This window comes from Sinohyriopsis cumingii, chromosome 4, assembly GCF_028554795.1.
Source record: "Sinohyriopsis cumingii isolate HCF-2022 chromosome 4, ASM2855479v2, whole genome shotgun sequence".
Taxonomy (NCBI): Eukaryota; Metazoa; Mollusca; class Bivalvia; order Unionida; family Unionidae; genus Sinohyriopsis; species Sinohyriopsis cumingii.
In genome coordinates this window covers 110,928,593-110,955,775 of record NC_142964.1, presented here as the reverse complement: position 1 = coordinate 110,955,775, position 27,183 = coordinate 110,928,593, and the positions used below count along the sequence as shown (strand labels likewise).

Sequence of the window (27,183 nt, the reverse complement as noted above, 5' to 3'; positions counted from 1 at the left end):
CTTTACCATGTTTTTTGTTAGAAAGAGAACTTCAAATGATTTGTTGCAAGACAACGCACATAATATCTTGTTTTAATGCAGTGGCGTCACTAGGTGGTGCGGGGGTCTTAGACCGCACCGGGTTACACCATAAGAGGGGGTGACATCACAATGACTGTCCATAAACTTTGAAATTTTTGTGCAGGAAGGATGTCCATGGGGTGACATCATTAGTTACGGTACTGGGTGACACCAACCCTAGTGACGCCACTGTTTTAATGCACGGAGAGACAACTACTGACATAATGATTAAACAATAAATAATTCACATGAAACTAAAAGAAAACAATAGCAATAATAAAAACAAAATTGCTATAATTCAGCCTCAGAGAGTTCACTGAACAGTCAGACTTATCGAAGTTCGAAGGGTAATATTATTAAAATCCAAAAACTTTTAAATCAACATTCGGAGGTAGGTTGAAAGAAAGGAAATAAACAAATGCTTCACATGTCGGGACAATAGGGAGCGTCATACAGACAAAACACCAAAATCTAATTAACTGCTTGAAAGCATAGAAAGAATTTAAGTAACTCACCAGATCTATTTCTCCCGGTACCCGGATCGAAATAAGCGTTCTCTGCTTGTCATCAGAAATCCTTACATGCACTTTTCCGGTTGTTCGGCGTAAATCTATCATCCGTAGCGGCCTCCTATTTCTGTCCATGATATGGATTTTCATTCTGGCCAAGTCAAATTTGGTCTTGACTTTTCGTTCGCCATCTTTTGGCCCCGTCCATTCAGCCACTACAGAATTGAGTGTAAAGTGTGAGACTTTTATCGGACTAAACACAAATACATAATTGTAAGAGAAAGAATATATTTACAACATATTGAAAAACAGACAGAGGTTTATAAATATAAACTTTGATAATATTCGTCATTTATCGTGTATAAAAAAGTATTAACTGTTATTCAGACACAAATGAGTGACAAAACACCAGGCATACATTGATATGACAGGCAAATATAGCAATACGGTCCCTGCCGTTTTGCTATATGTAATCTACATCCATTCGATATTAATTGGTGATACATGACATGCTGTCTGACTGGCTGAGTACTCCGGTACCTTCAGCAGGACAAAATGGTGCATTGATATATTTTGTATGAATGTAAAAGTTATTCATGCCAGGACTCCACCTATTGTACCGTTTCTGATATGATAAGGCATTATTATAAAGAAAGAAGTTATGAACATTATTTGCACGTTTTCCACCCAGTTATTGTAGAAACCACACACACGAACAGAGGCCACCAGGGACACAACTTTGACAGAGTGTGTTCTGAGAAATAGTATTAATAAGATCAATCCAAATTAAGCAGGCTCTTCGGAGGAAGTAGCTGACAACATGTATCTGATTTGATGACTATGTAAGCCATATCAGTGTTAGGAGAATCACGTAATACATAACTTTTTAACGTGTGATGTAAGAAACAATCATGCAAATGCGATTGAAATTGACTTTGGAGTTCTAGACGTGAATTTAAAAATAGGTTTTCCATCTATTTGCAAAGGAAGCACTGCTGATACAAGGAGAGCAACCGTATACATAATTTTGAGAACATGTCCAAAGAAACACATGTATTACGTGTGATCTGAAACTAAAATGCGTAGGTCATTTAGGAAAATTGATTTTCATATATTCGCAAAAGAAGCCACACATTGCTAGTGGAGCCATCCAATTTTGACAGAGTATGACAATATCTGTCAAAATGACAAAAAAGCGTGTAATAACAAACATTCCAGCCAAGCTCGATTAAAACTGGCTTGGCTTACCTTGGGCAGAAGAGAACATATTTTTCATCTCGTTGAAAAGAAACTCACATCATTCGTAACGGTGTAATTCCGGTCAAACCTTTTACAGAGTATTATTATTATTATTATTATTCCTTTTTATCACTACCTAGTACCCCTGGGGGCGGATCCCAAACAATTTCGCTCTAGTATAGTAGTACTACATATTCATGTACAATGGTTGCACCGTACATCAGCAGATTCTCATTTCTGTCAGCATTTATCCGGTACATTCAGTACAAGTTATGATCTTAAAGGACGCGAAGACATTTTCTTTTGTCAGCTGTCTGTCTTTCGCTATACAAGATTATCACACACCATTCTCGCAAAGATTTTAGCCAAATATCAAACTTCAGAATCATATCTTTCTGCAATCAAACAAGCGCATTTATTTGAACAATAGTGTAATAATCGCATTTCAAATGGAATCGCTCTGTAGAAATTATATCTTCCTGTCGACTTTGTTATATAATTGGGGCATATCCCTACGTAAATGATTGACTGTTTGATAGTATGATCTTTGCGACATACTTGTGCTGGAAAGATGCACTGAATGGAGTAAAAGGAATATGTCTCATGGAAAATCGATCAGGCATGAGGATGCAATTAGATGGAATAGAAGGGACACGTGTCATGGAAAATCGATCAGGCATGAGAATGCATTAGATGGAGTAGAAGGGACACGTGTCATGGAAAATCGATCAGGCATGAGAATGCATTAGATGGAGTAGAAGGGACACGTGTCATGGAAAATCGATCAGGCATAGAGAGGATACATATACAAATAAGACACATATGCAATACTAATCTTGGTGTGTCATATGGAATTATCGACTGAACAGCCGTATCGAACAAAAGATGAAGCATGTAAGATTAAATGGGTATGTGATAAATTAATACTTCGGACACTGTCACAAATGGGCATGAAATATTAATATATCGGACACTAACTTAAAAGAGTAGTTACTACATTAGTATATCGGAGACTAACTTAAATTGGTATGCAGTAAATTAGTATATAGGACACTAACGTAAATAGGCATATAAAATTAATATATCGAACACTAAATTAAACGGGTATATGATAAACTGATATATCGGATTCTAACTTAAATTGGTATGCAGCAAATTAATTTATCGGACACTAAATTAAACGGGTATATAATAAATTAAGATATCGGACACCAACTTAAATGAGTATCCAGTAAATTAATATATCGGACACTAACTTAAATTACTATGTGATAAATTAATATATCGGACACTTACTCAAATGGCTATGTAATAAAATAATATGTCGAACACGAACTTAAATGGGTATGTAATAAATTAATATATCGGGCATTAACATAAACGGGGTGTGTAGCAAATTAATATATTGGATACTAGCTTAAAAGGGTATGTGATAAAGTAATATATCGAACACTAACTTAAATGGTATATACAAAATTAATACATCGAACACTAACTTAAATGGTATGTGAGAAATTAATATATATATGGCACAAACTTAAATGGGTTTGTAATAGATTAATATATCGGACACTAACTAAAGAAAGAAACTGAACAGAATGCAGCTGTGTTGAAAATGAATTCCTAGAGATTTAAAGCAGAATCATACTTCATGTAAGAAATGATTATTATATGCTCACTTTTGTCTCTGTTATTTTTACATTATCAGAACCGTGCAGTATTTTACCGTACTGAACACCTTCTTATTCCACGCACGTGCATGAAACGTGTGCCTAAAAACAGTCTAGTTTATTAGGAACTACTTTATAAACAAACAATGTACACTCATGTAATAGACGATTTGGGTTTGGGTTGATTACATTTGTTTGTGAATGAACTAAACAAGCTGTTTCGTCCATTTGAAAGTATTGACGATACATTTAACGGTATGGACGAGTCCACTGAGTCAAAACCGAAACTTTCAAACAAGCACACGAATAAACGAGATATTTGCAATGTCAACAATAAACGTGAGAGACGCAATAATTGAAAATACCATTCTGATCATTGAAACAATTATTTAGGCGAAATATTCGTACCTCCTCGCAAAGAGAATGGTTAATGCTATGGCCAGAGCTCTCTATAAAAAATATAGCAATAAAAAAAGCATAATTTAGATATAATCAGAGACTTACTATTTAATAAGTTTGTCAAAATACTGTATTAGAGAAAAAAAATGCAAGTGAAGGTTTTGATAGAGAACTAAGAGCCCCATAGTCGATAAGCCAAAGACGACGAAAAAGTCTTATTTCCGCTGACTAAATGGACTGTCTCACAACAGCTGCTTTGTAATTTTCCCGTTTAACTATTTTGATACAATGTTGGGCTATTGATAGAAGACACACACTATATGATACAGGTCACAGCGAGATGCAATTAACAGGGCATGAACATGACTTCTTTAGCTGGCAATAAGAATGGTAATACATATATTTACATTTATACATCTTGAATTTCCTCAAAATATAATTTCGTAGTTAGTTCCGCAAATCCGAAGACACGTCCTGCAAAACGTGATACACACTAAACTGTACTGGAATATCGAGTACACTTCCAACTGAAATCCATTCTCCTTACTGCACTGAATTGACCCAATAATCCAGTCCATCATAATCAGAAAGCAGAATTAAGTTGGATCAACATAAAAACAAAATCCATCCATTCCAGACCAAATGGAAAAGTTGTTGCAGTGCCATCTTCGCTAGCCAAGGTTCTGATAACCCTACCTACACCTTGGCATATCGAGCAGATATTTCTGTTCTTCCGGTCTGTGAATTTCATTGGATGCGGCGGCAAGCCACCTCATCCTATCAAAATTAAGTTGTTCAGATTTGAACACTGTTCCTACGTGATCGAAACAAGGGGAGCACACAGCCTGAATGGTCTGATAAATAAGCACTTTTCCAATGCCGGTCCGTGTTTGCACAAATACCTTTCACTTAAAATTGACCTGTAATGCTTCCTTCATATTTTCGATGTCAAACTTACAAAGTATCCTTTTTAGGTCAATTGCCATCACCGTTTTTGGCCGATGTACAATGCACCACGCTATTGGTTAGCTGAAATTGCATACTAAGGGAGACAACACATGAAATCCAATAGATGTCGCAAGGACAAAGCACCTATATAGCTGTTCGATCCGTCAAGGTGTAGATAGGGTTATCGAAACCTTGGCTAGCTAAGATGTTGCAATGCACATTCATTCATAATATGACTATAAATTTCAATTTTAAGTAGACAAAAATGACAATTCTTTTTTAAACTACTGTCGAGCGCGCGACGAAGTTCAAAGGTCGCTGTGCGTTGCTATGTGCGCCTTAATATTGCTAATTTGTACTGATGAATCTACGGTTGTGCATTTATTTTTTAATACAGCATAAATTCAGTTACTTTGTTTCTTGTAGTGTATTTTTGGGGGGTAATTAAGCCTTAGATATAATAAGAAAATGAGTATATAATAACAAGATTACTTCATCTGTATGCGAAGATATGAACTAGTTTCCATTGGTGAATAATGTACTCGCTAAGGTCATGCAGTATTAATCCGGAAAAAAAACTCGTTCATATTTTCCAAACTAATGCAGTATCCTATAATTCTGGAATACGTTTTTTTTATGAAACCTAATTCTCACTTACTTAAGAAGGTGTCAGGGTCCTCCTGTCTTGACTCATTATGGGTGCTGGTGTGCCTCTTACTTTTCTCACGGTATTTAGCCAGGAAGACAAGAACTCCGAACGCAACTGCATGTATATCATATAACTGATGACGCAAATGTATGAAGTCCGTAAATAAAATAATCAGAAAGACAAGAAAAGAAGTGTGAAGTTATGATCTACAAACTTGTTAGTGTACAAATAAATACCTTAAAAATTATAAATTAACATCGTCATATTTAGGACAATGACTGTATACAATTTAAGGGACATGTTTAAATAAAAAAAGGAGTTATAACAAAATCTCTTTCAAGACATTCTTAGATTTATTATAGCTTTATTCTACTATTAATACTGCTGCTGCTGCTACTACTACTACTACTTATGCTACTACTACTACTACTACTACTACTACTACTACTACTACTCAGTGTCATTTTCGTTGTCATGATCATCATCGTTATTATTAGTGTAGTAGTAGTAATAGTAGTAGCAGTAGTAATAGTAGCAGTAGTAGCAGCATTGTTATCGTTCTAATATTCCCTTAATGATGCTGATGCTGATAATAATGATGATGACGACGACGACGACGACGATGATGATGACTACTGGCAGATACCTAATGCAAATACAACTAAGCCTTATTTTGTATATTAACGATCCACTCCAAAAATCAAAACCCTTAAAGTTGAGTATGTGTATGAAAAGGTCCGTTTGCATGATGGATAATCAAAACTGAGTCTTAAGTAATGGAAAAGGTAAAGACAACGGGAAGAATAGCGTGTTCATCTCACAAAACATTGTAATATTGCGATCTTATTCTATTAATAAAACTAACAAAGTGAAGGACCGATTAGCTCTATAAGATAACTTACTACATTATTTCTTAGATAATCTAGTAAAGACTTAGATATGTCCGACTGTCACATCAATCAACAAGCGATATACCTTCCAAACTAAGTAATAACATACTTACCGATGTTTCTATTTTTATTTGTTTTCTTTCCACAAAATATAACAACCTGACAAATAAATTAAGTAAAGTTTACACAGACGGTGTAGAAGTAGCATGCAAGATAAAGTGAAAAAAAAATGATGCTCACTTGGTACGCAGAGTCCGAGGCAGAGAAATGTGAGGGTGAAGGACACATGACTTCCGGCAAAGTAGTCGAAGTGTTTTAGAGGAGTGCATTGCTCGATCACCAGCGTATTATCTGTTTCGTTAAATGTATCGTTTCCGTCGGCAACTAGCTGTTTCGGCTGCGGACAGGGACCTGTGTTAGCAGAACAATGATATTTGCGATGTCTACGTACGTACATACATAAAAACATAGATTAATGCATACATACATACATACATACATACATACATACATACATACATACATACATACAGTATAAATGTTAGGCATGCAAGGCCTATTAGTAAATTGATGAATTAACATTGTTAATTACAATCACGGTCGAAGCTTCACCATTTCTTGGTATCGGTAGATGCAAAAAGACAATTAGGGCTATGTTAATGTATGTACTTAATCGAAAGAGTTAAGATAATTTAAGTTTAGGAAAAATCAGTCTGTAATTTCCAAGGGATTTTTTTGGTTTGTGTGTGTGTGTGGGGGGGGGGGGGGTCGCCAAAAGTTATTGTCTGTCTCGCAGAGTGCACTGCAGCTGTAGCATGTAACCGGCATTGTCAGCTATCCAGCTGTTACCGTGTGAATGATATATATATATATATATATATATATATATATATATATATATATATATATATATATATATATATATATATATATATATATAGAGAGAGAGAGAGAGAGAGAGAGAGAGAGAGAGAGAAAAAAACAACATGTGTATAAATTAAAAAGCATTTACATGTGAACTCTGTATTTTGAGTCGCAAACTCATCGGATCCTTCCTTTCATACAATTACACACATTATATTGCAACAATAAGCAACCGTTATCAGAATATTTAAACAATTCATGAGAACATGTTTCACAATATGTTTTTCCTTGGTCAGTTTGTTGAGCGAGTTTGCAAAATACCATTCTGCATTGTTGTCTGTACGCCTAACCAACAAGAAATAAAAGTAACACGGCATTCAAAATATTTGTAGAAAGTGTGAAGCATGTACAGTGAAAATCGAAATCTATATTTAAGTGCCGTCAAAGTTAATGTACTGTGTACTATTATAAATACCTTTCCCCAGCACATAAATATGCATTTTTATCAACTGTCATCTTTCAAACAAGCACAGAGTTTTGCTTATAGTGATCAAAACTAAACGTTATTCGAAGTAGGTGAAAGGAAAGTAAGTTTATGCTACATTTGCTACGTTGTTAGATTAGTAAAGCAAACGACTGTGCCCAGTGCCTTCCCCAATGTCAATGGTGCACAAAAAGCCCGACGCGAAACCATAGGGTGCGCACATTTAACAAACACAAAATTACAGAATCAAAGTGACGAATATAGCCTCTAATAAAATATTGTACATCTCAATCATTATCACCAGCGAGATGAGTCTCAAAGGATAAGAAAGGGAAATAATTCAGTTGGGCCCCGTGCACCTGTTAAACTAAATATAATAATTATACTTCGAAATATGTCCTGATTTTCTGATCATCTACAGCTTTGAACGTTGGTACAACACTTGTTAAGAATTTAATAAGGGAGAATATAGTGGTTAGTTCAGGAAGACTTGTGATCATAAAACTTTAAATATGGCTACCATTGCGGCCATGTTGAACGTTAACAGCATTTTCGATTCGGACCAACTATATATCACAGTCTTTGAGAAAAACATCATGTCGATACGATCATCTATTCACAGAAGGAATAGTGATAACTATATTGGCGGTCATACTGGATATCTGAGGGGATGTCTCACGTACATCAGTTTGAATGAAGTCCTACAAGACATCATTTGGCGTCTTTTAGTGATGTCGATAAGACTATTCGTTCAGGACGAGAAGCGACGAAAAACATTTCAATATTGCTTCAACTGTGACTATATTATGTCTCATAGCAACACCATTTATTTAGGGCGAACTAGACATCAAACGGAATAAATTAGTGAAAACCACGTGTTCAGTAGCAGTGTCAGTAATATCATTGTATGGTGCCATATTGGATGTCATTTTGACATTAATTTCATTTAGAACCATCTAAGCATAAAAGGAAGTTACTCTAAAGCCAAAATGCTGCCGTGACGTGCAAAAAGGCGTATCAGCCAACTCGTCTGAATTATACTGAATTTTGAAATATATCGGTGCTAAACATCGTTGGGTTCCATTAAAATCTTGAAATATCGACGTTTCATCACATTATGAGCCATATAATTTCTCCCTCGAACTAAGAAGCCCTGTCATTTTTCACATGTGTATTAGTAAATTTGATGTTGATTGGCGACATGCGTGGGTGAGGTGAACCGATTTCAGTCGAAAGCTGGCACACAAGATTTGATGACGTTACCGTTGTAAACATGAGTAGCTAACACAAGCTGTCGGATTGTCTTCAAGCCAAGTTTGCCCTTCAGTGTATGTTCATGGGACACAGCTGATCACCAATTTTCAGCCGAGTTTTTTATTATGTCTAGTGCACGGTTTTTCTTTTCAGATCCGCTTTAAAAAAAAAGAAGGACTGCCTATCTTCATTCCCTCTCGAATCAATTTGTACGCCACGTGCGAATGTTGTTACTGTTAGATTAGTATCCAACCGAGTTTGTCGAACGTATCACATCACTGCATTTGGAGCACTCCAGAAAAAGATTGGAATTGCGAGTTACTCCGTTGACTACATTAAGGGGTGGCACCTCTTAATTCTAAACTGAATATCTGGACGTTGTTTAAGCCTTTGATCTTTGTTATTTCAAAGAAATGTTTATGTCAAATAGCATTTTTAAAAAATCATTTCCTTCCTTCGAAATCTTAGTTAGATTGGAAGAATGTTGAAACGTATGATAAGCGTTGGCATTGGGGCCTTAATTAAAACCCAATGTCATGAGTAATAACAATAACTTGATTTACAAGATGACAACTGTGGTAGACATACGAGATATTTTATCGTCATCATTTTGATTTACATCCATCTATACCTAGGCATGAAAACGTTCTGGAAGTTTCGTGGTACTCCTCCCCGAAGTTGAAGAGAATTTGCGATAATAAATTAGTGCTAAGGGACGGATAATGGTTGATGGAAGATGGACGACAGGCAAGCATTTAAGCTCTTCTGGTCTACGGTTAGCGTAGATAACTATGTACGACTTTGTTCGAAATGTTTAACAATTATTTCCTCTAGAATACCCATTTCTAATTATCATTATAGCTCCCGTGCTCTATTACAAAATTAAGTAAGCGCAGTCCATCGCACACTGCATACAAAATCAACCGTCGTTTTGACTTCTCCAAGTTCAAGGACAACAATCGAACTTGACCCCTTAAAAGCCTTGTCGGTACTTACTGTCTGTTAACAAGAAAGGGTTCCGCTGTATATCGTCGGGTCCAACATGCGTCACCTTGGTAACTATGTCATAAATAGTTACGTTCCAGATTCCTTGTATTTCATCTTCTGTGAATAACCTAAGAAAGATGTAACGAAATAGCGACAATCTTAAAATATACGGCGTAAGAAATTTTAATTTTGACGTACGATAATGTTAACATTAACAGGTGAGAAAATTAGCAGCACAGTGCAGAGCTATGATTCGGACAAACTGTATAATATAAAGCAGTGGATTCGTTGTTATACTGTTCACAATACATCAATTGCAACATGGGGAATGGTACGAACACAAATGACTACGCTTACTGTATGGTAAACAAAATTGGCCACAGGCATAAATAGAAGGGTTCAGTATTTGAATTATAAGGAGCGACAAACATAATGACACCTGCCAGCTGCACTAGAAGCAGTGAGATGCTTCGAAACTACTATGGATAATACAGAATTGTAGACAGTGAAAGAAAACCAGAGAACATGTTTGTAGAGGGTTCTGAAAACGGTTCGCTACTATTGCGAAAAAATCATCAGCATTGCCTAGGCAAACAGTACGTTACAAAGATGGCATACACAATCTGCTGCAAGCGATAGTGAAATAGATGATTGTACTAATATATACTATATCACAAAGCAATGAAAAAGAAGAACCTTAAACGGTCGATTAAATCCAAATAATAAGATTCATTCTTTAAGACTGGCATTGTTTGCATACACTGCAGAGACTATATGGCACATCACGATCATCTCCGAAACGGTTGGCGCCTTATACACCACCTTTTGACCAATGATCGAGACGATATCGACACTTATTCAGGACCTTTTGACCAATGATCGAGACGATATCGACACATACACCACCTTTTGACCAATGATCGAGACGATATCGACACTTATACAGGACCTTTTGACCAAAATCGAGACAATACCAAAGGTGTCCATTTCTATTTTTTAAAAAAACTAGAAAATCAAGCAAATTTAAGAAAGTTAAACACTAACATTATTATACGTATGTTTTAAAGCCCTACCCGTTCTTTGTGTTTTCAAACCAGAATCTGTCGCTGTGTCTGATCCGGAGGAACTGATCCAGGATGATGGTACGAAAAGTTTCTCCGACACCTTCTGGGGTCGTCTCCAAGAGACCCGCGGGGAATAAGTCAACGTTGTCCGGTTTGGAGGTATTTCCGTATACCCGACGTAAGTTTTTTATTGGCTGGAAATTGCAGACAATAAAATAAGACTCAGAACATGCACGGTTTACTTACTTATATACTTCACAGGGATCGAGCATTTGATTTATTGGAGGAGAAAGGTGTCCTGGGGACATTTAAACAATTTACCCTTGCGCGATCTTGTCGTGAATAAAAAAATTAATCATATTAGGTTTAAAAAAATGTACAAGGATCTTTAGATAAAATCGTGCAACATATCATGATTGGATCAACAACAACAACCCACCCCACCCCTCACCACCCAGCAAAAGATTAAATGATCGGTCCCTTGGTCATTAAAAACTGGTTAGGAATTTCACATTCGTATTTTGTTCTTCTTTATAAATATTTCATAAACCCTGTTCATGTGTAGCAGTGGTGTCATATGGAAAACAACTAATATGTGTGTGTGTGAGAGAGAGAGAGAGAGAGACAGAGAGACAGAGAGAGAGGGAGAGAGACAGAGACAGAGACAGAGAGACAGAGAGAGATAGAGAGAGAGAGGGAGGGAAAAAATTATAAATGTTATACATGTGTTGTTCTTTTCTATATCTTATATATTACCATTAAAATAGCTACAAATAATTATTCACCAATCCTTCTCAATTATATTCATTCATGAAAGATGTGTAAGTCAGAACTGAAGACTTTCTACAATACGTGATATCTGATGATAAATGTATGACGTTTTACACAACAAAATACATACCGAATAATTCATAACAAAAAATGATATATCAGTTATACCTTCATAAGTTTACTATCTATGACTGAAGTACTCCGAATCACAATCTTTGTAGGCTGTATCATATTCTAATGTGTGGTTATGTGATCATATGATATTGGTCATGTGATATTGTGTTATCAAATGTGAATATGTCATTTAAATATGTGGTTATTTCCTAAGAAGAAAATTTAATTTAAAATTTCATCAGAATTGTTTAGTTTATTTATTCCAAATATTGCGTCTATTGCTGTGAAGTTAAAATGTATAAAATGTATGCATTTATGTTTCTGCTAACTGAACAACTATATCCACACCTATTTTAAAAAGTACATCACAGTCGTACATTACTAATTAAAAAAAAGATTTATATTTCTCTACAACAAGAACATACATTCTTTTGTATATTCTCATTATGCGTAAAAGAAAGAACATTTGCCTGTAGAAATCTATCCAAGATTATTATTGAAAACAAATTATCAAAATTATGTTGTGTACATTTATGTACCAATACGTTTTTGGTTTTTTTTCCCCATTCAAATACACATCTAAGTTGAGAAAATGTCAACATTTATATTGTGCCTTTGGGTATAAATCATTTTTCAATAACAGTGGATGTTTTGGAACCCTTACGTTTGACATAGTTATTCTTTGAAATATAAAATCTGATTCTTCTAACTTTTACATTCAGATACTCTCTGCTAGCATCCTATATTGAAAAAGGTGTATACATCCTATAACAACCACATATTGTAAAACGTGTATACAACCTATAACAACCATATATTGTTAAACGTGTATAGAACCTATAGCAACCACATATTGTAAAACGTGTATACAACCTATAGCAACCACTTATTGTAAAATGTGCATACAACCTATAACAGCCACATATTGTAAAACGTGTATACAACCTATAACAACCACATATTGTAAAACGTGTACACAACCTGTAACAACCACTTATTGTAAAATGTGTATACAACCTATAACAAACACTTATTGTAAAATGTGTATACAACCTATAACAACCACATATTATAAAACGTGTATACAACCTATAACAACCACATATTGTAAAACGTGTATACAACCTATAGCAACCACATATTGTAAAACGTGTATACAACCTATAACAACCACATACTGTAAAACGTGTATACAACCTATAACAACCACTTATTGTAAAACGTGCATACAACCTATAACAACCACATATTGTAAAACGTGTATACAACCTATAACAACCACATATTATAAAACGTGTATACAACCTATAACAACCACTTATTGTAAAATGTGTATACAACCTACAACAACCACATATTGTAAAATGTGTATACAACCAATAACAACCACTTATTGTAAAATGTGTTTACAACCTATAACAACCACATATTGTAAAATCTGTATACAACGTATAACAACCACTTATTGTAAAACGTGTATACAGTCTATAACAACCACTTATTGTAAAATCTGTATACAACCTATAACAACCACATATTGTAAAACGTGCATACAACCTATAACAACCACTTATTGTAAAATGTGTATACAACCTATAACAACCACATATTGTAAAACGCATATACAACCTAAAAGAAACACATACTGTAAAAAGTGTATAAAACCTATCACAACCACATATTGTTAAACGTGCATTCGACATGGATCAGTTGTATACAAAATAATTCAAGCTCATACACTTTTTGTTGCACGGTAAATAACCGATTATATTTACCTTATAATTATACATGTATTTAAAGAACATTGCTGTAATCCCAAATTGAAATATTAGTTTTGAACCAAAAATTGATTCAGCTAGAAATGACTGCCATCATTCAGTCTTATTTATCTTCTGTCGATTTTGCCAAACGAATAACACAGCCTTTGCGTAATTGTTTTAAAATACCAAAACTATTTTAATAAATTAAATTTCAAAGACATAAATATCAAATATGTTTAGACATGTTTGATTTAATACGTTTTTCTCCACTTAGTTATCTCCAAAATTAAATATATGTATCTATCGTCGTCACCATTATTTTAATGTTAAAATGTCCAGTCCTCCTTGAAAGTATTATTGAATACAGACTGGTCTTTTAATCTTATCATCATATTTATAGCATATGAAATTAAACATTTTTAATTAAATTTACTCAGAAAAGCAAAGAATTAAGTGGTTTATCTTCTAATATTTCCAAAATGTGTCAAGATTCCCCTGGACCATTACGAAAACATAAAGTTTACTTCTTCAATTTTTCAATGATAGTTGAATGTTATCATTTCTATATAATAAAAAAATGGGGTATAATTTTGATTCCAAGCACCGGAAGAAAACAACAGTTCCTCGATTTAGCTAATTCTCCTGTCAAAAATCGTGTATGTCATAATTTTTTTCTCCAAAGCAAACTGTTCTAGTCTTTTCAATTTTAAGGTAAAGACCAGATATTTATGCATTGAAATTTAATTACTCGAAAATAGTTTTTCTGTTTGTATTTGTTTTGTGTATGGAGGATAGCTTTCAATGACATAACTGCAGAATTTACAATAATAAATATACCATCTGTACATTGAGACAAAACGTATTCTGTATTATGGATTTTTGTATCTTGGATTTCGAGATTTAAAACAATGAAATATCAAACATCCTTCATTTCATGATCTAAAATAATAATATATGACCATAACCGATTCTTGTTGAGAGACAGTTTTAAAAAATCAGTTATATTTGGTCACGGTATAGATTTTACAGTGATCAATATCACTGTTCCTGTTTCATCAACACATTACCACAGTGTTTTTTTTTTTTTTATAGCAACTGTTTCCGTTCCTATCAGTCCTTTATCAATTCTCTAGAGCAACACAATATTTCTTGAGAATGTATTCAAATAATGACGCCGCCTTGGAATTATTTAAGTACACCGTGTTTCACTTTAATACACATTTAATTGGACATTATCAGTGAAATTCTGCTTGTAGGAGAATATTCTTTAACTTGCACACTTCTGAAAACTTGCACACAAGAAACCAGTGAGAAAACTTAATAAGTACCTCTTCCATATAGAGGGTCCCGTTGCTAAGCGTGAAGTTGTTGATCTCCTCCCAGGCCTGTCTCCTAGGTAACCCATACGCCTCACGAATAGTATTATAGTCAGGCAGTCCGTGATCCCTCGCACGCTGAATATTGAGAGCTATAAGGTCACGCCGGGAAAACTCCAGAGGACCAAATAAATGTTCTAAAAATGATAAATAGCAATGAACGAAAACCATTTACGTGCCTTAATTTATCACATACTCATGCACACATACAGCTATATCCACAAAGTTACATATATTTTTGCTCTGAGCAGACGGAAAGAACGAGTTTGATATGTCACAGAGATACGTCATGCGGAGATAAGCTCATAAGCCATATCAAACGCGTTCTTTCCTTTCAACATAGAACCAAAAACGAATGGTGTCTTGTATTTATCAAATGCCCACCTCTGGTGTTGCTGGTATTATCCTCAGATTTACTGAACAGTGTTATCCTTGCTGTAGATGAGAGCCTTTTAACGGCGTTGGTCCCAGAATTCAGCATTTTATGGCAATTAGGAAATTCATTTGAAATTCAAATGCCGTAGCCGTAGTTATTGTCCCCTAATTAACCATTTATCTTGACATGACTCCCTGAGTCTTTCTTATTTTGTCTAGATTTTAAACTTTCATTACAAGAATTCAGTGGCAAAGTACTTGGTCTCTTTCTCTCATGTTTGGTGTTACTTTGCACACCAGCTTCACCTAAAAACTCTGTGTCCAACATTATATTCAAAATATTCTTATCAACATTAACTCTAAATTCTCGGCTGTATATAGACATGTATCGTGAAAAGCCCATAGACTGCTCGTTGCTTCTTAGGGTACTCCCCCAACATCTCCAGCGGCAGAAGCGACCATTTTCACCCAATATGAGTTCATTTCTCAAAATTGTATATATTATAACTTTACAATCATTTTTATCGTCATCATCACCCTGACATTATTTTTCGAACGACGTCATAATCAGAAGATTAACCACGTAGGGAATCAACCATTTTGGTGTTTTATATGTAGCCCACAGTTTAAACATGCATTTATAAAACTTCCCTGATGCAATGTTCACACTACGACATAATATTTATTCCAGAGCCCAACGTGTCATTCAAGTTAAGCTGGAGAAGCCAGATGCGTGAACAGTTGCCTACCCGAAATGAGACAGATGTGGCGACAAGCGCTACAGTATCACTGCTGGCGGCGTGACTTATGTTGCTACGAGAGCTTTAAGGGTTAACAGTGAAATAAAAGTTGTATATTTCCCATAACAAATTTTTATATACCCGACTTTTAACTAATTTGCGGGCGTTCTCGAGCTTCATTGCTCCATAGGTTGTACGAATTCGTACGAACTGGGCGATTCCCGCATTCGAGTGTCCCTGGTATCATCTTGTAGAAAATAAATAATCGTGGTCATAGTTGAAAAATCTTATCATTCAGAGTCCTGAAGTAATCGGACAGAGTAACTTTGCAGACACCAGGGAATGGAAAAAATGTTTCGTAAGAGCACCGTTGCACAGAAGGTATGCGATGCTAACACCCCAGCCCACCCCATCTGTGGTCATCTATGAAGGTGGTGATGGAAACAAAAGAATGATAAATAACACAACCATGCCTTTGTTACGAAATGCCGATATGGCTCATTTAGTCTTCCATACTTTTCATTTAATCAGGTTGTCTTGTTTCACGCGCCGTAATATTTCTGTAAATGTAATTTTTCGTCGCATCGCGTGACGCTTTTATTGCTCGCGCGGCACGTGCGAAATAATGTATTATTACGCACTACTATAGATATATCGGGTAGACATATTGAAGGGCACAGCCAATATAGAGGGAAGCTCTTAAACATATTCAGCTGTCGGGCAGGTGCCATTGTAATTTCGTTAAAGCCAAACAGTTGGCTCGCCGGTTATGAGCAGCCGGATGGGCTTGTGAATACCATGACGTCTGGTGTGCCATAACTAGTATAACCCACCAATTCAGTGCCAGCGTACGGGTACAAGTGCGGAGGGGAAAGTGACCGTGCCAGAGAGAAGGCCGTGTCAACGTATATCTTCCAATCAAGTAGTGTTTTGACTACAAGTAAAGCACAGTAACAAGTAGTGTTTTGACTACAAGTAAAGAACAATAACAAGTAGTGGTTTGACTACATGTGGATTATGACAGTAGTGTCTGACTACATAAATGTTTGCAACCAGTAGCTGATTATATGGGTTTGCAACAAGCATTTGTTTATTTGAACGTTTGCTAGAGACATTTGTGTACATGAAGTTTACATGAAGTTTCTAGAACTTTTTGACTACTTGAATGTGATATAGTAGTCAAAGTATATTTCATATGTGTTTTATATTCATTTTATATACTTTTCTGTGTTATTTTCATATCATTAGTACCAGTGTTTAATATATTGTCATTTGTCATCCACGAACGTGTTTATTGTTTCTTTAAAACCCTGCCCGGTCTCAAAGGGTCAGCTCGATTACGTTACAGCCTTGTATGTGCGCCCAAGGTACAGTCACTCATTGGTTGAAAATAATTTTGATAGTCAAAGAGAATTAAGTTTGAGCATTTAAACACATGCAATGCATATTTTGCCCACTCTGTCTGAGCTTTCGGTCGGAGATACATCTTGTTTGTAGACTTCCGGTTGTCCCTTCGGTATGTTCTAATGTTGCTTCATGCATAACACTGACGTCCCAGACAACTTCAACACATTATTTTCATTTAGTTCCCATGGTGCGACCGTTAATAGAAAATAGTGTTGATACAATGACTCATATAGGATGAATTGTGCTCGCAATTGGAATCCTTCACTCTTTAATGTTGCTTTCTTATTAAAAAAAACAACAGACAATTGTCTTTGGGATAACAATACGATACATTAGTAGCTCATTGGTTAATTTAATGTACAGATATTCATAATGGTAGTGTAAATAATCTGATACTGGATTATCATGGATTATCATGCAAAAAGGCTATATAACGTGTATAGGATTATCATGGATTATCATAGAAAAAGGCTATAGAACGTGTACTGGATTATCATAGAAAAAGGCTATCGAACGTGTACTGGATTATCATGGAAAAAAGCTATAGAACGTGTACTGGATTATCATGCAAAAGGCTATCAACTGTGAAAACTTAGCGGGAATATTTAAAATAATTGTTTTTCATTTCCATTTATGAAATGCATTTGTGATTCGTTCTGATGTTATTTCTCATTCGTCATTCTGCATTTCGTTTGCGTTTATTCTGCTTTCCATCGGCATCCGCACTTCACTAAGACTGCATTATGCCTTCGTTTGGCTGGCAAATGTACACGTTTCATTACATAGATACATACATAGATACATACATACATACATACATATATATATATATATATATATATATATATATATATATATATATATATATATATATATATATATATATATATATATATATATATATATATATATATATATATATATATCAGAGTTGTCTTACTTCTGAGGTCCGGAACTACAATATGATCCTCTCTCTCAGACAGTGTAGAAGACAGGCCCATGATTAACTCGTCCAAAGCATTTGGTTCAGACAGGAATTCCTGTCATAAAATGCAATAGTTAATAAAATATTTAGTAAATTTAAAAAAAAATCTGACCTTTTCCTAAAACTGGCAAACTTTGGAATCTCATTTTAATTATATATATCTCGATTATACTACAGATGTTTCTGTCATGGTATCTTGAATCGGAATTAGAAACTCACGCTACCATGGGAGACATCCCTCGGTGATGATGAAACAAACGCTAGCGTTCATCAACCGCTTTAGATTTACGTGTCAGTCGCTGCTGACCTAACTGACTCCATTTTATGCGTAGGTAGATTCATATTCGTCTGATAACAACACATATGAAACGTAAATTGAAATACAGAGATCATAATACCCTCTTTATCCACTATGCTTGCGTCCTTTTCACATTTTAAACTTTATAAATATATTCACATAAATTCTTTACTTCTTGATTCTGCCACAAAATCAATAATGTTTTGGCATAATATACAGCCTGGTTTCAGCTTGTCACGGGCATATTTTAGGTTCGGGTTTTCGTTGAATAGCAGTAAAAGCTGAAGCAGTCTGGGTGACCGAAGCTAGTATCATATACAGAAGCAGAAATAATATTGTTCTTCACGACAATACTCTAAATGTTTTTGATGAGCACCATGATGTAATAATTTCTTCTTCTTGATTCTGCAATTGCATCAAATAGTTCTCGAGTTCTTTTCTCACACACAAATATGCATGACAGGTAAGAATGATTGCTCTACTCACACTGTCTGGATAATTTAATTGTTCTACTTTTACAGTAGCTGTCAGGATAAATGCACCAACAATTATTAATTTCGATATTAAATTGTAGTACCTGTGGGTTCCAAAATGTGTTACACAACCTAAGGGCGTGGACGTTACTTGGTGAGCCGGGAATATCCAGTTTGAGTTTCTTAAATTCACACTTCTTGTCTCTGAAAAGAAAACCGAGTACAATCCTAATTCATAGGCTTCACGATTAGTTGGGATTCTTAATTTGCGTTATTAAACTAGACTATACTTAGTCGGAAATACTGACGTCATTATGATCTTACGACTTCCCAGAAATGTCATGAAAGAGAGAATTATATGTTCACCCATTTTTCGATAAGATGCGAGAACGGGGATAATAGTCTCATGTTTGAGCATTTGAAGATGTTTATACTCATGCGTCACCGGCAAAACACAAAAAGTCACTTTGCTGCATTTAAACTTTGCACTGGCGTCCTTCAATCATCATTTAACAGACTGTTATCCCGTAATCATTTGATGGACTTTAAAATTACTCATTAACAAAAGTGTGGTGTGCTGGGATATTTCGTCGATGGGAATATTGTATGGAGCTCACAGTTAAGTATAGCAATCCAACCTATGTTTATGCAAAAATATCGGTAATTTGAAAATTTGGTACATGTAATATCAATTAATTTATGTAAGTAAACTATGAGCACACTTCTCAAACTGCTTTGTTTTTATATGGTTCTAAAAAGGTGATTTTACATCAGTGTAGATGCAAATCGATGCCTTATGTCCAATGTGTCAGGAAATTATATATTTGTGAGTATGTTGCTTTTGTAAATAATCAGTTTTAGGATGTCTTATCAGCTGAAGCCGACTGGGCATATATTGTTTTGTCACATTCCAAACAAATGGCTGCTAAAACGACAAGGAAAGATTCCCGCTACGACAATTTCTTTGTTTCTTACGTTTCCCCAAATTCTGTATTTATTTGCCACAGTGCAATATAAATTAATATAAACACATATGTGCGCATTATTATTTTGCCCTATTATTATGTACCTAATCCAGGTGCCCGGTGTGACCAGGGTGTGTCCAAATCTCATAGCGGCACTCTGAAACTCTGCGGCAATACCAGGATGTATATTTGGGTCATATGAATCTAAAAGAGGAAAATATAAAAAAGTTAAATAGTTTTCCGTATATACAAAAGTGAATATCCACAGTTATTTGAACCACAAGAGTTATTTCATCTGGAGTTGTCGATAAAAATAATCTGACAAACACAATTACTCTCCACAGCCGTAAATTCAATAGTCGGTGTATGATTAAACAAAAAGAATCATTTCCTATCCGTATGATGTCCCTTAAAAATTCTTTAGAGTTTGCTTCTGTTTTTGTTCGTTCTAGAAAGATGTGAAATAATTTAAATTTTCAATACAATATTAAAATAATTTATTCGACACTGTTAACTTACAAACAAATCTATGTTTCAAATTCATAATTTTAATGAAGCAACTTTGCTACACTACGGAGCCCCTTAAGTGACATCGATGCACATATTTTTATTTCGTTTAATCGAAATATATTTCGTTATTTCGAAACACTATTTCGTTATTTCGAAATACTATTTCGTTTAAACGAAATACTATTTCGTTATTTCGAAATGTTATTTCGTTTAAACGAAATAGTATTTCGTTATTTCGAAATCCTATTTCGTTAAAACGAAATATTATTTCGTTAATTCGAAATAGCATTTCGTTATTTCGAAATACTATTTCGTTATTTCGAAACACTATTTCGTTTAAACAAAAATACTATCTAGTCATTTCGAAATACTATTTCGTTATTTCGAAATACTATTTCGTTTAAACGAAATATTATTTCGTTTAAACGAAATAGTAGTTCGTTATTTCGAAATATTAATTCGTTTAATCGAAATACTATTTCGTTATTTCGAAATCCTATTTCGTTAAAACGAAATATTATGTCGTTATTTCGAAATAGTATTTCGTTTATTTCCAAATATTTCGGATTATTTTCGAGATAACAGCATTTCACTGATATTTAGGTGTTTGGTATTGCTTTAATTGTGAGAATGGAAAAGGACCGTTTGGCTCTGATAAAAGTTTATTTTCACTTGCGTTTAAAGTATAAGGAGATTGTGTTGATTCTGAAAGAAAGACATGGATATAATCTCAGCATTAGACAGCTGATTCGTTTTTTGCATGTTCTCGGTCTTTACCGGTATAAAAATCCCACTGACATGATGACTGTTTCCGAATTCATAATGAATGAACAGCGGTTCTCCGGTACCATGCACGGTTATAGGTGGATGTATCATAAACTGAAATGCAGAGGTATACGGGCAAGAAAGGAAGAAGTTCGCCTTTTGATGAGAATTATAGATCCTGAAAATGTTGCCCTCCGCCAATCACATCGACTTCACAGGCGTATGTACCTATCAAAAGGTCCTAATTATATATGGCATATGGACTCCTATGACAAGTTGCGCCCCTATGGTATTTGCATCAATGGTTGTATTGATGGGTTTTCACGGAAAATGATATGGTTAAATGCATATTGCACAAGCAGTAACCCTCGCGTTATCGGGGGTTACTATCTCGAAGCTGTGAAAGCCTTCGGTGGTTGTCCCCTTATACTTCGAACTGACAGGGGCACAGAAAATGGATATGTTTGTGAATTCCCATGTTTCTTTCGCCGGCATGGAAATGATTCATTATGTGGTGATCGCAGTTTCGTGTACGGACGCAGCACAAATAACCAAAGAATTGAAAGCTGGTGGAGCTTTTTGCGCAGGGAATGTGTAGAGTTCTGGTTGTCACTCTTCGACCAAATAAAAGCTGAGGGTAAATTTGACGGTGGATATAAGGACAAGAATCTTGTACTATTTTGTTTTCTTGGTAAGATACAGGTATGGACAGTATAGCTCTGTCTCTGTCTGTCTGTCTTTCTCAATCAAACACACACACACACACACACACACGCACGCACACACACACACAAGCGCACACGAATAAATATTAAATATGCATAATTCATCGTAAGGAAACACAAGTGCTGATTACATATTACAATGTTCAAAGAGAAAATACTATAAAATAGAATTATCACATAACGCTCCCTTGAGAATTTTAATGCAGATTGGGAATATTTGTTTCAAAGTCCAATAGGTATTATAGATTCCGAACCATTATGTTCCCTATATAAGCTGATGTCACTGATAATAATCACTCTTACATGTTAGAGTTGCGATTTGATACATCAGTTGTATATTTAACAAAGCTGTGTTACCAAAAAATATATATTTACAGTGTTTCGTTATGCCTCATAAAGGTCATGTATTCACATGAAGAAATTCTTTCTCAGCCTTTCTTTTCTTTTCATCCCTATTATCAAGTATTTCATGTGTGAACATGTTTTCTTGTCTTTTATTTCCAGGATGAATTAGACTCAGTAGGCGAAGTGTGGGATTCCCACGTGATTCGACCATCCAAAAACTTAACTGTTCAAAGTGGAATTCCAAGCATCATGTTTTCAGTTCCAGAGTTGTATGAGACGGACTACTACATGTGTCTGATAGATGAGGAAGAATTCCAGTTATGTCAGAATAATGCATGGTACCGTGATGGAATGGCTTCTGACGAGGATGTGTAAAATATATGTGTATATATAATGGCTGAGCAAAGTTTACACATGGCAAATGATGCATATGAAGCTCTTGATCTATATTTAGACTTGCGGCTACATATTATTGATATATACTGTAAAGGGCATCGTCCGAATAACATATGTACAGTCATTGTATGCGCTTGGATAATGATCATATTTCTGTTCCAGATGAAATAAGCTGAGACCAATATTTAGAAATAAGAGGATATGATATTGAATGGAACTTTGCCATTTGTTTTTATTATCACAAAAATATAAAACACGCACTTAAATCGCTTGAAAAATACATACAAAAATAAGTTATACAGTCATTCAAGTTATTTATATAGCGTGCATCTATTTTAATTGGTATCAAGTGTGTTTATGTCTTTGATTTCGTAAATTTGACGACATAACTGATCTATTTGACCCACCTGTGTTATTAAAACAACGATATCTGACTGTAGCTAAACAAGTGTAAACAGTTTCTTAACTATACTCATTCTGCATCATTCCCTTCTCTCCAGTCACACAGATAAATATTTTAATTAAATATCGGGTTCAATTTAAATTTATTCAATAAGTTTCACAGTAAACATGGAACCAATGCTTTACTTGTAGTTATGCACAGAGCATTTTAATCGCTGTAGCTTTCCCCCATCCCCCTCAAATTTAATTTTTTTAAAATTTAAAAAAATTTTGATTCCCATCATTTTGTAGAAAACTAGGGTCAGTATTAGTCTGAGCTTTTCTTAATCTTGGTTCACCGTTTTTCTTAGAACTGAGAAAGGTGTGTTTATCTCTATTCTTACGACCTGCTGAAACATAAATGTTTGCATTTCTTGATTAACAATAGCGCCAAATGAGGAGGGAAATATCTGCAACGGAGTAAGTGACCAGCAATACACTCATATCTTATACAAATTAGGGTTCAAGAAAGAAAAGTGTCTGCTAAGAAAATGGATAACTGTTGCTTGTAATTTTAATTGGTTCTATTTATTATGACTTGCTGAACTAGCAATGTTTACTTCCATAGGCCTATCTACTGTGGTGACATGAAGTGCAATCTGGGAATTGTATCCCTCAGAAAAGATCACAAGGAATATATCCAGCATCTATTTTATATGTTTCAAACAATTTCTGAATTCAAATGATAAGTTCATATCGGATTTTACAGCAGGCAGTGGAAGCGCCAGGGTTTTAGGCGCCCGGGGGCAATATTGTTTGGTGAATCCTCTACCGATCCGCCAGGGGGCATTATTGTTTGGTGGATCCCCTACTGTCGCTACCGATCCTCCCAGGGGCAATATTATTTAGTGGCAGCCCCCTACCTTGTCTCTCAGAATAGTTTTATGTCAGTTACCAACCTCCCTACCCTTCCTTTTCTTGTGAAGAATTGCTCCCGTTTCACAAAAGTGAGGTGAAAAACTACGAAAATCTCAGCTGAAAAAAGATAAAAGATCCCGACAGCCACCCTCCTCTCGCGCTGTTGTTAACTGTAGAAATCATTGGATTGACCAGATTACCTAAACATTGCATTAAACACCGCATACAAACATTTAATATCTAATGTTATTAACCGTGTGCATATGTGTGAAATAACTTATATGCCACGTAATGCGCAATGTAAAAAATAACTGTTGTCAAGCCATTTATCTAACTTTCAGCGTCATTTCCATCCATATAATACTAAAAAAATGTGACGTTAACCTTAAGCTGACAGTACAATATAAAAAGAACTTAGTTGGCGTTTAGGATTGTAAATAGCTCAGTTTGAATAAGAATGGAATAATGGAACAAAGCAAATAAGCGTCGATCCGTATATACAAATATATATGTATTCTTATAAATTTGTCCACTAGCATTTGCTTTTCTTTGGCAAGCGTTTGTAGATAGTAAGACAAACGTACATGTTTATGAGCGGTAGCCGGAATGGAGATGGTTGAAAATCAACCATGTTTTTAGTTAGTATCGTTTAATGTGCTTAAAATTAATACAGCAAACATTATATTTGTGTTAGCAGAGGAGACAATGCGATCCCTGAAAAACTCTACCAAAGCTTTTGCATCTTTTCTTTCTTTTGCCACCCCCCCCCCCCTTCAACTGATATGATTATTTCATTATGTCACTACCAAAATGTATTTACTTTGTTCATCTCTTAAATGGTGGCGTAGTGGTTAGAGCGTCTGCCTCCGATGCGGAAGGTCGCGGGTTCGAACACCGGTCGAGTCATACCAAAGACTTATAAAAATGGTATCAACGGCTGCATCGCTAGGCGCTCAGCATTAAGAGGTTAGTGTTAGGAATGGTCAGCCTAGTGTCAGGATAATGTGACTGGGTGGGACATCATGCTACATGTCTGCGGCATGATGCCCCAGTGCTAGACATCACTATAAACTACCACACTGCAGACATCGTAGCGATATGACTGAAAAATTGTTAAACCTACGTTAAAAATCCAAATCACATACACTTCTTTTAAGTGACCCTTTTGAAATAAATATCAAACAGTTCTAAAGTTAAAACAAAAGAAATAGATAACTTATCCTGGGTTAAATGTTTTGGAAACGATTGTGGCTGTAGAGCTCGAATTTATAAAGCCTGAACAAATGACACTCAAAACATTTGGAGTACATTTGTTTTTCCAGGAGTGCGCTCTTTTACATTAAGTAAACTAACACTGCAACTTCTGGACCGCTAAGAAAACGTAGTATACATCTTGCATTTCTCAATAGAAATCCAGTGGGTGCGTGCATATAGCTAAGTATTAAATTCCGTTTGCCAAAAAGAATGGATTTTCATGCAACGTCAGGAACTTATATTCGACCTCCTTTCATCTTTCTTGTTTCGGGGGAAGGGGCAGGTGAGAGAATGGCCGTGTGGGTTTGGACACTGATGATAGTTGCCGTTACTCGCGGCATGTGTATGATTCATGCCGATATCGTAATTGCGAAACGGTGACACCCATTAATCCCTATGAAATACATAAAATTTCCTCTTTCGAAACTTTGTCACAAAATCAATAGAAATAAGCACACATACACGTATCTGAACTAATCAAATTCGTTTTAATTCTTAATTCTAATATGAAAACCGTAATTGATATTACCCGCTTTTTAGAGGCCACCGAGTAAAGGATATCTCCTTCAAGAATGGATTTGTTCCATATCATATGGTAGGTATACGAAGAACACTAAGAACGCCTTGACACGGAGCTGCAAGTGATAGCTTTTAGAATTCTTATTTAAAAGGAAGTACATACTGCATAAAGGACAAAAAGGTCTCATACAAAAGACGCAGTGCTCCAGGAAAAGCAGCTCAAAGTATTTTAAAAAATTAAGAAAACAAACTTTTCAAAATATGAACACATCAACCAGGAACTAATACATTCTGACTAGAAGCTTCTTTCCTAGCCACGTGACAAGATAAAGCAATTTATGCGAGTTGAGGCTCAGGCACTTTGGAATGAAGGTCATAAATAGCCCTCATCCATTCTATTGCACAGTATACATTTGCCATTATTTATATGGAGGGGTTGATCAGACATTTTGGTTGGATTGAGAAGGAATGGAGGTAGGCTTTGGGCTTGCATTACCACCCTTATCGCACATGCCTGAAATTTAGGCAAGATACATACAATCCATCATTGCTTCAGGACACAGTGACTTTAATCCCAAGTCTTTGTCCATCATTTTGTCAAGGTTATCTCCTTCGTCACAGGATAGATTTTCTGAAGGTTATTAAAAGTATCTTTTAAGATATTCATCTGCACACAGTCAAGGCAATAATAACCTTGAACCACTTCATTCCATAGCTGATGCAGGATTTTTGTTATCCTAAGAGAATGTGAAATTTAGTGCATTATATGCAAACATGACAGTTTATATAAGTTTTCCAAAATTTTCGCCATGCGTTCTATCACCCAAGAAGTAGTAACATATGATTTTCTTATCAAACAACGTTTTCATTGAGAGGGGTCCCAGAATTGAGTTTTACCAAGGAGAGCGAGAGCCAGAACTTCTTACTAAACCGCTGTTTATAGTAAAATAATCACCAATAAAACAGGTGGCCTCTACAAAGAAAAGAAGGAAATAATGTGGCTTTGAAATGTTGACTCTAGTAACTGGATATAAAAGAATAATAAATATTATTTTCTACAATATCAATTTTTGTTGTTGTTTTTGGGTT

General features: G+C 35.3%; 1 protein-coding gene across 1 annotated transcript in view; it reads right to left on the bottom strand.

Annotated features, from left to right (window-relative positions):
- Positions 1 to 27,183, bottom strand: part of LOC149801885 (dual oxidase 2-like) — a 90,931-nt gene that overhangs the window by 27,769 nt on the left and 35,979 nt on the right. Inside the window, exons 8-16 of the mRNA XM_089956265.1 lie at positions 20,386 to 20,485; positions 19,421 to 19,520; positions 18,501 to 18,600; positions 14,991 to 15,175; positions 11,027 to 11,211; positions 9,963 to 10,081; positions 6,605 to 6,775; positions 5,484 to 5,588; positions 576 to 784 (exon numbers count right to left, since the gene is read on the bottom strand). Coding sequence (XP_089812391.1) covers positions 576 to 784; positions 5,484 to 5,588; positions 6,605 to 6,775; positions 9,963 to 10,081; positions 11,027 to 11,211; positions 14,991 to 15,175; positions 18,501 to 18,600; positions 19,421 to 19,520; positions 20,386 to 20,485 — 1,274 coding nt within the window. The remainder of the gene's footprint in view (positions 1 to 575; positions 785 to 5,483; positions 5,589 to 6,604; positions 6,776 to 9,962; positions 10,082 to 11,026; positions 11,212 to 14,990; positions 15,176 to 18,500; positions 18,601 to 19,420; positions 19,521 to 20,385; positions 20,486 to 27,183) is intronic.